The sequence below is a fragment of the Vigna angularis genome, chromosome 7 (genome assembly GCF_016808095.1).
Source record: "Vigna angularis cultivar LongXiaoDou No.4 chromosome 7, ASM1680809v1, whole genome shotgun sequence".
NCBI classification, from domain to species: Eukaryota; Viridiplantae; Streptophyta; class Magnoliopsida; order Fabales; family Fabaceae; genus Vigna; species Vigna angularis.
This window is the reverse complement of record NC_068976.1, coordinates 16,880,636-16,893,460: the sequence shown is the minus strand read 5'-3', so window position 1 is coordinate 16,893,460 and position 12,825 is coordinate 16,880,636. Positions and strand designations below refer to the sequence as shown.

The window sequence follows — 12,825 nt, the reverse complement described above, 5'->3', positions numbered from 1 at the left end:
AAACTTTAAAAACAAATGGAGATATATTTTCTAACATAATTTTCTTAAAGATTTTTCAAGTATTAAATAATATTTCAAATTAATGTTTGAATTGTTAATATCATTTGACATGTTCAAATATCAATCTAAATCGTTGTTTAATACATAAAAGAAATTTAACACTATTAAATTAAAAAGATTATATTCTATTATTTTTAAATTTTAAAAACAAAAATATATCAAAATTTAAAATATGGACGAATTTGAGTTGATGTTTAGATTGTCAGTATCATTTGATACATTTTAATTTAAATATCAGTCTAAAAAGTTGTTTACCACATAAAATAAATTTCAAATTATTGATTTAAAAAAAATACATTAATTTATTTTTAAATATAAAAACAAAAATGTATTAAAATTATTTAAAATATGGACGAATTCTAATTTCGTAGTTTAAATATTATTATGTTTATCTCTTATGTTTAGTAAGTTTATATCTGTAATAATTTGTTATTCCTAAATTGAACAATAAATATTTAGGTAATTTAAGTTATTAGATGATTTTTTTTTAGAAAATAAAATTGGGTAGAGTTGTGTATAAATATTTTGTTGGAAGTTTGTGTCGTTAATCTATTTGTTTGATGTGTATTGTCTTTTTGTTTGGCGTTGATAATATATTGAAAATTTTGCATGTTTAATTGAATTGAATAGATATTTTTATACTTTACTTTAAGTTTTAATTGTTTAATTATTTTTATTTATTTTTTCATTTATATTGATTATTATATTTTATATGTTAAAGAATCAATCCCAATAGTTATAAAAAAATTGTTAAAAAAACTTTTTCTTTTTCCTTTTACTTCACCACCATGACGTAAGAACAAAAAAAGTGAGGCCAGTAAAGCTTATTCATTGGAGTTGATGCAGTGGTTTAAGAGTTTGAAAGATAATCTTACACCGATGATGAACATTCAACGTATACTAGGTTGTCCTCTTCTTGGGAACAAGGTAAAGGTCAGTTTTCTTGTGCATTGTTATTCCTGGTTTCACTTCCGTGTCTAACATGTCCTCTCTGTCACTCCCTGGGTCCACTTCCCAGTCAAAACTGTGGAGCAGATTCGCAAGAGAGAGCTCAACGTTCACCATTCCCATGTGCTTCGCCGGACACATTCTCCGGCCACTCCCAAACGGCAGCACCTCAAACTCCTTCCCCTTCAACTCCATCTCACTCCCGAGAAACCTCTCGGGACAAAACTCTAGGGGCTTTTCCCAGTTCTCAGGGTCCCTCGCTATAGCCCACGCGTTAACGTACACCAAGGTTTTGGCTTCAATCTCGTACCCCTCTATGCTGCAACGCTCTATCGCTTCTCTCGGCAACAGAAGCGGCGACGGTGGGAACAGTCTCAACGTCTCCTTCACCACTGCTTTCAGATATGGAAGCCTTTCAACGTCGTCTTCGTTTATGAAATCTTTCTCACCGAATAAACTTCTCACTTCTCCTTGAACCTTTCTCATTACTTCACCATTATTCAACAGTGCCGTCATCGCCCAAACTATTGTCGCCGAAGGAGGGTCTGTTCCCGCTATGAAGATGTTCTGCATGCATACGTAAACTCATATATAAGTGGATTTTGTAAAAATACTCAATTTAAACTAAAAAATTATTGTAATAATTATTACTATTTTTATATTAACAAAGAGAATTGTTAAATAATTGTATTTTGAAAAATAGGTATCAACATATAGTTGTTTTTCTTTATCGGACATATGTGCCCATTAACTCATCTCTCTTTTTAATATGGTGAAACACCCATTTTTTTTCCTTAACCTCCGTCCAAAATCAATAAAATAACAATTTTATGTTAAATATAAAATGTTTTAGGATGAATTAAGTAGAAAATATTATTATTTTATAACTGGTGTTGGAAAGTGTAGAAAACTGAATAGGACACGAAACATGGCCTACTTAACTTTCACGGATCTAATGCTTATCCTACTTTTCGAAAAAATCGATTACGGAATTGCTTACCTGTCGACTTAGGCACGTTTGGATCATTTTTATCTGATTATACACTTTATTTTGAGATTTTAAATATTTTTTTTGGGATTTTATAAAAAAAATCTATAATTTTACTTTTGGGAAGTGATTTTTTTTTTTTAAAATAAAGATCTCGAGACTTGCTTTAGATACTTTAAATTTTTATTTTGATTTCAGTGCAAATGTTATAAAAAAAATTAAAAATTATACCAGATATACACTAAAAGTCTTGTTGTGAAGATACTCTGGATTCCTCTATTGTGACATAATATAAATTATTGTAAGGAACATGACAAACGATGACGATGACTACCACTGTCTAATACGGTGAACCAAAACTATTACCAGAAGAATAGTCTATGCAATGAAAGAGAAGGTTGAACGAGGAAGTTACCATGAGCACCGCTTTTATGTGGTCAACAGTGAAATGAAACGAGAGAGAACGATCACGAAGAAGCTGAAGAAAGATATCGATGATATCTTGCACTTCTTTCTCATCATCACCATCTTTAGCCATGGCAGAATCCATGTGCTCCAAGATCACTCGTTCGTAGAACGCATCCAACTCCTTGAACGTTTTCTCCAGCCGCTGCCTTTTACCCGTCAACCAATCAACCCAACCCAGCAACGGAAAATAATCCGAAAAGAAAAACTCAGTCAGCAACGCCTGCGCCTCGTTCAGCATAACCTGCAACCGGCTCCTCCGCTTTCCCTTCTCAACAACTTCCTCGTACTCGTCGACGTACTTTTTTTTCCCGAACGCGATTCTGCATATCAGAGAACTCGTGAAAGACATAAGTATTTCGGTTAGGTTCACGACAGTGCCCGAAGCTTCTTGCTCCGACAGCTTCCGAAGCATTTGAGCTACCTCGTCTTCTCGAACGGAGCGAAAGGACTGAACGCGGTGCGCGCTGAAGAGGTGGATCATGCAGAGTTTCTTCAATTCTCTCCAGCATGGGCCGTAGGGCGCGAAGCCCAAGTCGAGCCCGTTGTAGGAGAGCTTTCTGGGGCCGACGAAGGCGGGCCTGGTTCCGAAGTTGAGGTCATGGGTTTTGAGGATTTCTTTGGCGACTTGTGCCGAGGAAACGACGAGGGTTTGTACAGAGGCGAGTCGTAGCGACATGAGAGGGCCGTAGCGCTTGGCGAGTTGCCATAGGGAGCGATGTGGGGATGAGTGATGGAGTTGGTGAAGGTTGCCGATGAGAGGAAGAGATGGAGGACCTGGTGGTGCTGCAAGTTTTCTTTTTTGCGAGATAACAATGAAGAAGATGAAGATAAAGATACAAGGTAGAGAGAGAACAACAGACAGAACCATCGTTGTTCAAACAGCTTTTCGTACTGTACTAGATTTTAGTTGTAGATGCTTTTGTGTCCGTTGAATTTACTTATGCTATTACATTTCAATAAGTGGAACGGTACTCTGAGAAGTATGGTCACAAAAAATTAAAAATTTTGTATTTTTTTGATAAAAATGAAAATAAAAAATAAGAAAAAAAATGTCAATAATTTTTTTTATGTATATTAAAGTATATTTTCCTTTCAATAAAATTCAATGAATAACTTCCCATCTTGATATTTTTGAAAGATGACTTACGACCATGAATCCTGGCTTAATTTTCAATATATTCGTTTTCGCCTGGTTTGTCTAATCTATCAAATTATCAAGTGGATTAGTCTGTGTCGGCATGCTGACTTGTTTTTTTTTAATTAAAAATTATAATAAAAATAATTTAAAAGATTAATTTTTCATATTATATTTTTGTAAAAATATAAATATACGGTATTGGTGTGATTTAAAATATTAACTTGACAATATTGTTGTAATTCTATCAATTGACAGCTTTCCTTCATGATTAACCATTTAAATGTTTTTTTTTTTCAATAATTCTTTCTTCAATAATGTTCGGATTTGGCTTTGAATTTTTGAGATGAGAATAACTGACTTATTTACCTACAAAATTCTTCTATAATAAAGCCATTATTACATATAACACGTTTTTCTCCTAAAACTTTACAACTTAATAAAATAATAAAAATTAATAATACATATATTCCAAACAATAATAATAATTATATTATATTTCTCTTAATACAACTTTGAAAAAAAAAACGAACACACTGATCTAAGACTAATTAGTAAATAAAAATTAATGTTAATGTTCAGTGAACATTGAACTCAACTTTTGTTGTATAATGATTTCAAAATTTAGAAGATATTTTGTAATTACTATTTAATAACATTTTCCGTATGGAATTATTTGAGAGAAATGCATTGTATAATTTACATTTATTTTTAATATAGAATATGATCAATTGAACTTAAACTCGAATCCATCTTTTTTGTTTTTTGTGTTGTGTAAGGACCGTATATTATTTTAGAAAAGAAAATGTGGTGGAGGTGGGTCTCATGTGGGCAGCTGAGCATGTGAAGGGGTGGGGGAAGCAATTAGGAAGTCACGGGATTTGGTTTTACTTGGAAGTGGGGAAGGGCTTCACGGGGAGCATCTGTTGAAGAGGTGGGGGAGAAGCTTTAAGTGGGCTTGACAATGAGGAAGCAAAGAAAATGGCTAAGGTTCATCCGGCAACACACAAAAGGAGATTCACTTCTTCATTTTTAGAGATTTTGGAAGTAGGAAAGAAGAAGAAGGGAGGAAGAGGTGGACACTGTGGCACGGGGTTGAAACGGCAGAGGAGAAACACATGAAGGGATTGATTCAAGATTTTGCAAAGGAAGTCTTCAAGAGGTAAGGGGAGCTAGATCTTTTGTTTGATTGATGATATATGTTGTGATTAATGCAAATCTGGGAAGAAGGGGATGAAAAGTTGGGTTTCTGGTTTTCTGGGTTTCTGAATTCGCGATTCTGCAGAATTCTGCAGATCGCGCGTTCGTCCAAATTTGATGAGCCAAATTGGACGTTCGTCCAAGTCGCTCGTAGGCAGGAATGGGTTGAGCGTCCGTCCTCAAGTTATATGTTGGCGTTCGTCCTTAAATTATTCTGAGCGTTCGTCCCTAAGATTTCAGTTGAACGTTCGTCCCAACTGTCGAGCGTTCGTTTCTGAACGAACGTCCGCGTTCGTTCGTCTTAGTATAGGACGCTCGTCCAAACAGTGTTTGTCGAGCGTTCGTCCTCCCATTGAGTGTAACGTTCGTCCTAGAGAGCGTTCGTCCTTCCCAGCGAGCGTTCGTCCCAGTTAGCGTTCGTCCTTCCCAACGAGCGTTCGTCCCAGTGAGCGTTCGTCCTTCAACTCCAGAGAGCGTTCGTCCTTCAACACCAGAGAGCGTTCGTCCAGTGGAGTGTTCGGCAAGCGTTCGTCCGTCCGGAAAATGGACGTTCGTCCAAACTGTGAAAAGTGGACGTTCGTCCTAAACTTGAGCGTTCGTCCATTTTTTTTTAAATAATGTTCGTCCAGATCCTTAATAGCGTTCGTCCAATTTGGTAGTGAATAGTGTTCGTCCAAGAGTGTGTAAAGGGTTAAATTGCTATTGTTTTGGATTGAATTAAATATGTAAAATGTTGAAAGTATGATACGATGTGATTTATTTGAAAATGTGAGCATGTATGAATTATGATAAATTACCGTGATTATATGATGAAAATGATGAATGTGAGTATGATTCGGAAATCTCAGGGAGAGATGGATGGAAGTAGTTATGTGAAATATTGTGGTTGTGTCTGTATAATTGTAGGGGCTTCGAAATGGTATGTCTATCCCTACACTCAAAGCATTATTCACACTCAAGTAGAGAAGAATAATGTCAGTGGTGAGAGTAGAGGGAGATCCTCGTCTATAGTCTTTGAATTTAGACATAGGCAGCTTGGGGGATTTATATTGCTAGCGTTGGAGAAAGACCAGCAGAGCTAGCAAGTGTAGAGACGACCAATAGTTCGACAATTATACAAAATCCGGATGAGTTGTGTGAGTATGTAGATTGTGGTTTAATAAGTATGCCTAAGTATTTCTATATTTAAATCTATGTATGATGACGTGAATTAACTGTACTAGGAGATAACATGCTTTTTATATCTAGCTCACCCTTGCATTGTTTGTGTTGTATGCCTATTCGGATTATGTTATTCGGCAATGATCATCCACTTGGATGGGAGCAGATATGGTCGAGGAGAATGTCGAGGAGAGTCCTCTGGAGCAAAAGCTTGGGAATAATGTGGCTGCGGAGTAGTGTGCTTAGGAAGTTTCATATCTGAACACGTGTAGTGTTCTAATATATGAACTTTTAAGTTTGAATTTCCGTTTTCTTTTATTTTGGATGACTGTAATTTGTACTTAAATTACACGTCGTATTCTGACTGTTCTCTATATTTTAAATGATGACGTCTTTATTATGTAATAATTGTTATTATATAATCGGGATGTTACATGTTGTCCTTTAAAATCTTTTAAACTGTATTTTAAAACATTAAAATTAGTGTCTATCACTAATATGTTTTGTGAACACAACAGAAAAACAAGAAAATAAAATAAAATACAAATTCCTTAAACTCGTACTAGGTAGTTGACTATAAAATTCTAATTTTCTTACACTTTTAAAATAAGATCAAACGATTAATAATTTTTTTCATAATTGGTTTTATTATACATAAAATTTATCATTTATTGTTACTATATTTTAAAAAAATATTTATTCATTTGTTATAGTTTTACAATTTAGTAAATGTAATATATTATAAAATGTTAATACTTTTCCTAAACCTAAAAATGTTGAATCTTTTGCCTAAAATTTGATTTCACGCATGATTCTACTTTTTAAATAAGATGCTTTTCTTTTTCTTAATAAACCTACGTAACATCCCAAAAATACAGTAAAACCATATAATAGAATTAATTACAGTCTTATACTAAACAAGGATACGGTTTTGGCCAAACGGCCTTACATAATTTTGCCAAAAATTAAGCTGTACAAGATTAAGGGAAAACATGACCGAACGGCTTACAAAAGTCGAATTACCGATCGGTCAAATAACAAAAGGAAAAGGAAGTGACCGAACGGTCACTTCATGCTAAACTACTAACTACAACCGAACGTCCTACTGTTTGGCCTTTACTTCCACATCTACGAGGTTCGCGTCTTCCAAAACTTCTTCTTCCAGCGCCTCTTCAAGTAGCGCGTTTCCATCTGCTCACATCCACACGGATGATCATTGCAAAACAAGACGGACGTACAACAAGACAACACAAGGAAAACGCAGGGTAAGCTTATGTAATTTAATTCAAGAAAATAACATACATTTATCAATTCAAACACATCAAGTACATTTCAACATACTTATACAAACAATGCCTACTACTAGACTGATCGTCCGGACTGTATGAATTCTGTGTAGCTACGACATTCTTGCACCCGGGTGATGTAGTAACTGGAATGCTCATCAGCTGCCACCCGAGGTTAGTCCGTTCCGTCCAAAGTACCCCTAAGGACTAGGACCTCCTACCGTTCCCACACATGATCTACCCTCCTCTACGTGAGGACGAGTACTCACGGAACATCAGGATGAACCGCCAGCCAAGCATTTCCACATTCATACTTTACCAATTCCAATATTCATCCAAGAGTCGTTCCTCCCCGGAACGCTCGTTCAAATCCAAAATCTTACATTCATCTCATATACTCCTCATCCTTCATAACCTTTCACTTAGGTGTCATTTCCATCATCTCTTCTAAACATATAAAATAACGAACGTTCTGCCCTCTTCATAACGAGAACGAACAATAAAAACGAGACCGATAAGAACTCTTGTTCCAGAATGGAATAAGACCAAGAGAATTACTTTCAGGTTTGAGAATAGCTCTAGTACAACAATATACCATAAATGACGAACGTTATTTACATAGTGAATCAGTTAAATGAACTGACTACCATGAATTCAAACCCGTACTCAAGCAATAATTTAAGCACAGGGGCTCAAGGCCGGAGCCAATGAAGGTAGACACGTCAGACCGTTAAATGACCATATTTAAAATCATTCATATACAGAAATCGAATGCCAGTCAGTGACCAAGCATGGTAAGAATATGTTACTGAAAATTTGGACGAACGCTATTTCATCAAGACTGATTATACAAGAAAGGGTACGAGCGCTTGGTATAAGACCGAGCACTACTCCTTACGAGCACTAGGTGTAATACCGAGCACTAATAAACTTAAAATAGAAGGGTTGATAATTATATTAAGTTACTATCGAAGTGGTGTTTACAAACAATAATAATATACAAGTACATATACATATAATAGGTTTATCACATTAGATTCAGGCCCCACTATGCTTGGCCGAACGCTCAAGCATAGTATTACCACACAAAGGTGCTCGTCCTACACTAGAATTCTCTCCAAATGAAAGAATCCCGTTTCAACTAGGTCTACTAGAAAAACCGAACGGTCAATGACCATTCAGTAACAAACGTACTTTATCATAGTGAAATCTCATATACAGAATCTTTTACATTCAAACTCCTTTTTCTTAACTTATAACTTCAAAACTTTATAAAATTCCTATCATAATCCATTTTCATATCTCATACAGCACATATCATGTAAGTTTCATACATTTCATACATTATAACCTAATCCATTCATATTTCATTTCATCTCATCCAATAAACGAACGTTCATTCCATACAATCATTTCAACCATCATGCATCAAACTCATTCAATCAACTAAACGAACATTCAGACAGTTCAACAGCAACAAATCAAATTAAATTAAATAAGCTTCCCTTACCTCTAGTGTGAACGTACGTCCTTCTGACTAAAACTCAGTTCGCAGAAAATAAGATTTCTTCTACCCACAACGCTCAACCAAACTCTTCAAACTAAACAAATTACAGAAAACCAAGATTGGTTCAGATAAGGTGACCGCGTGCAACCAAAGCTTGGCTTGCATGCTCATATGAACGAACAGCTAAAGATGAGGGACTTACCAGTTTCAGAATCCAAAACTGTTCGGTTTAAATAGAAGCTTGGGACGCCGGTGATGCTTCTACGGTGCCTGAATGATGATCGAGAAGAAGAAGGGTAATTTTTCTTAGAGAGAAGGTAGGGTTTCTAGTGAGAAGGGGGAGAAAATGAAAGTTCAAAGTTTGGGAAGGAGGGTGCATGCAGAGGAGAGTGGGACGGAAGTTTCAAAAACAATCATTTTCTTCCCACGTCCAAACGAGCGTCCACTCTCCTGCCGACACCTGCCTTCCACTATCTGATTTCAGAATTTCGGTGATTGGCACCTGGCGTCCGCATAAGGGATTTGAGTGCGCTTTAAATGACTGACCAGAGAGGTTTTTGGATTGAAATTTACGAGGTCTAACAACCTAAGTAACAAAACTCATTTAAAAAAAAAACTTTAAAAAGGTGTTCACAACTATAACTTCTTACATTTTTTGAAGGAATAATCTATCATATATGTCACCTGAAATAACAAAAATATTAATGCCTACAAATATACGTGAATAAAATCTATGGTGTACTAAATATCTATTATCTGCATAAATATTTTAATATTTATTTATAAACGTTTTGGATGCTAGGATCATAATATCTCTATTCGAAAGCTAAAAAAGTGAAATTAAAACTTAATTAATATTTTATTAATTAAAATTAAAAGTAAAATTTAATTTATATTTTATTAAGTTAAATTTAATTTAATTTAATTTATATTTTTTGTAATTTTTTTGAAAAAATTATAAAAATTATAAAATATTTTTTAAATACTTTATAACGAAAATAAAGTATATAATATATATTTTGACACCACTTAAAGATATTTAATCATTAAAAATTAATTTTTATATTTGTAAAAGGATATTAAAGCATAAAATTTAAATGTAAGATGTGTGTAAAAATTTATTGAATATCGAAATAATATATATCAGTCATATTTGTAGTTATAATATTTAAATTAAGAGAAAATAAAGTATATAATATGTAAAAATGAGAGAAAATAATACAGTGGAAAGGAGTAATTAATTTCAAAATAAACTAACTAAATAAGAAAACTTCATCTACAAATTGAGTGTTTAATTTTTCATTGAGTATTTGTTGTTTAATTATGTTTTTTCATTGGATAATATAACTTATTTATCATGTTATCTTAATTACTTGTCTCCAGTTACTAAAAAAATGTAGTTTTTTCTATTAATAAACATAATATTTTAGTTATTGTAAAATGATAACTATTTTTTATTAATTTAATTGAAAACATATTGCATAATGACATCATCATACTTTATAATGATTTTCATATTATCACGACAAAAAAAATTGTCATCATCGTTTTGATAGGTGATCACAATAATGACTTGTTATCCTATTTGTTTTTAATAAAATCAATAAAAGTAATTTATTATTTTATATAAATCACTAATTACTAAAACTCACATTAGAAGATAAGTAAGTGAAATTACGAAAAAAATAATAATCATATTATCCATTAACATTAAAATTAAATAAGATTAACTGAAAAATATTTTTTTTAAAATTAATATGAAAAATATTTAAAATTAATAAACACTCAATTAAAAATATTTAAATTTATAAAAACCTTAAAAATTAATTAAATCTTAAATATATAAAATAAATATGTACATATAAATACATATTAAATATATATAATAAAACATTTACTGTTCTTATATATCCAATAATCTCGTATTATTTAAAAGTGAACACAAAAACAATTTAAATATTTTTTTATTTCTCTACTATGTCATGCATCTTTTAAAAATAAAATCATAAAATTCTTTGAATAACATTATTAAAGTCAATAACTCTCATTCGTTATGCTTCATAAAAAAATATTTAAACTGATACGTTTATTAGATAAGTGTAAACAAAATAATACAATAAATAGAATACATTAAATGCATATAATAAATATACTATCAATTCTATATTGTTTTCTAAGTTTCCTTTAATATTTAAAAAAAAGAAAAAGAGAAATATGATAAATTTAATCGGTTTCATTAAAAAAAATATATGATTTTAATTTTTTTTTGTTTTTTTCACATTAAATACATATAAGTAAACTAATATTAGGTAAAATATAAAATTACAAGTAAAAGAACAAAATTGATTTACAAATATTAGATTGATAAATATGAAATTCTATAGCTGTTTTATTAGAACGTATATATAATATGTTTGAATACCCAAATGCATATAATAAGATAAAACTGTCTTCTTAATTTTATTCTCAAACGTTTTACATCATATGAGCTCCTAAATCATAAGAATATGTTAATAAAATATATATTTTTTAAATCCAATAACTTTATTATGTTTTTAAAACTTTTTTATTAAGGTTGTTTCTCTCTGTACTTCCATCTATTTTTTACTGCATCTTCACATTCCAAAAATAGTCTCAAAATTATTTTTTTTTTCAACAAATTTTAAAATTTGTTGAAAAAAAAAATAAAAATTTGTTGAAAAGATTTTTTTTTTCAACAAATTTTAAAAATTTGTTGAAGCTTTTGAAATTTTTTTCAATAAAATTCATTAAAATATCAGTTGAAGCACCAAAAATGAAGTGTAGGATTTTCTAAATTATAAAAAGTAGTTTTAGAATTTTAAAAAATGTGAAAGTACATAAAGAAATAAGTCGAGGTGCAAGAAGAAATAATCTAAATTTAAAATAGATATTACATTTATTTGGGTCGGATCCAAACAATTTAAATTTAAAATAAATATTACATTTATTTGGGTCGGATCCAAACAACTGAAACGGTATAAATACCATCACGGTGAGTGTTTGTTGTTTAAGTTGTAACTTTGCTTTAGTAATTTGCATTCTACAACAACATTATTGTGTGTATTTTACGAATGTTTAGTAACTTATGAAATTATTGTAGTATTTCTATTAAATCTCTTGCAATTAATGTCTATTGATGTATCTTTTTCTTGAGACATTATAGTGTGAGAAGGTTTAGAAAATGATGGATACCAAAATTAAGGTTTCGTTGGTGATAACGATGATGATTATGTTGGGTTTGATAGGAAGTGATTACAATGTTTCATTTATGCAAGTTGAGTCAAAACCTACGTATCGTGATATCGTTTGCGATTGGAAATGTTTAACAGAATGTTCACCTTTAGGATTAATTCCTCCTTTATATAGGTCATGTGTTAAAGGTTGCTGCAAAAAATGCTGCAATGATCATCCCATTCATACCAATACTGGTATTTATTTTTTCCTTTTCTAAATCATTTTCTTTATTATTTTATAGATATTATCTTTTTAATTAATTTTATTTGGCAGATGCTCGAGATCTTGAGGCTTCTGAGGTGAATGCTTGTATTCAACAATGTGAGCTTAAAATCAGATATCCATCCTTGCTGTAATGGAAAATTTTAATCAATAAATAACTTTTGTGAACCCTTTTGCTATTATTTCCTTCATTTTATTATTGTTTTTATAATGTTGTTGGAACTCAATAAACAACATATCAACGAAAATAAATAATCACTGATGTTGCTATGAATGCTAAAATAAATAAATTTGAAGTATCTGGATTCTATTTAACGATACTATCTCAAAGATATAATTTTTCATTATTTTTTTGCTTATTTACTGAGTTAATTCTACCTAGTTTACTAACTGAGTTCATTTATCAGTGAGCTGACAAAATTTGAACCTGATTCGATCAACCACGGGTTCATAAGTTAAGAGGGTTGACTCATTGACTCATTTAATTATAAATTTTTTAAAATAAAAAATTACAATTTTTTAAATTCAAATCTAAATAAACGTCACTCTAAAATAAAATGATGTTAAACTCCAAAGATAATTCAAAATAAATCAT

General features: G+C 31.7%; 1 protein-coding gene and 1 long non-coding RNA gene across 2 annotated transcripts; one reads left to right on the top strand and one right to left on the bottom strand.

The window, feature by feature from the left end:
* Positions 1-869: 869 nt before the first annotated feature.
* Positions 870-3,538, bottom strand: LOC108337061 (cytochrome P450 71A1). The gene is made up of 2 exons (XM_017573499.2): positions 2,412-3,538; positions 870-1,575 (listed from the first exon to the last, which is right to left on the bottom strand). The coding sequence occupies exons 1-2, from the start codon at positions 3,330-3,332 to the stop codon at positions 961-963; spliced, it is 1,536 nt and encodes a 511-aa protein (XP_017428988.1). The 5' UTR covers positions 3,333-3,538; the 3' UTR covers positions 870-960.
* Positions 3,539-11,798: 8,260 nt separating this feature from the next.
* Positions 11,799-12,398, top strand: LOC108337879 (uncharacterized). Its single transcript, XR_001832954.1, has 2 exons — positions 11,799-12,202; positions 12,282-12,398. It is a non-coding gene; the product is annotated as an uncharacterized LOC108337879 (long non-coding RNA).
* The last annotated feature ends 427 nt before the right edge of the window (positions 12,399-12,825 follow it).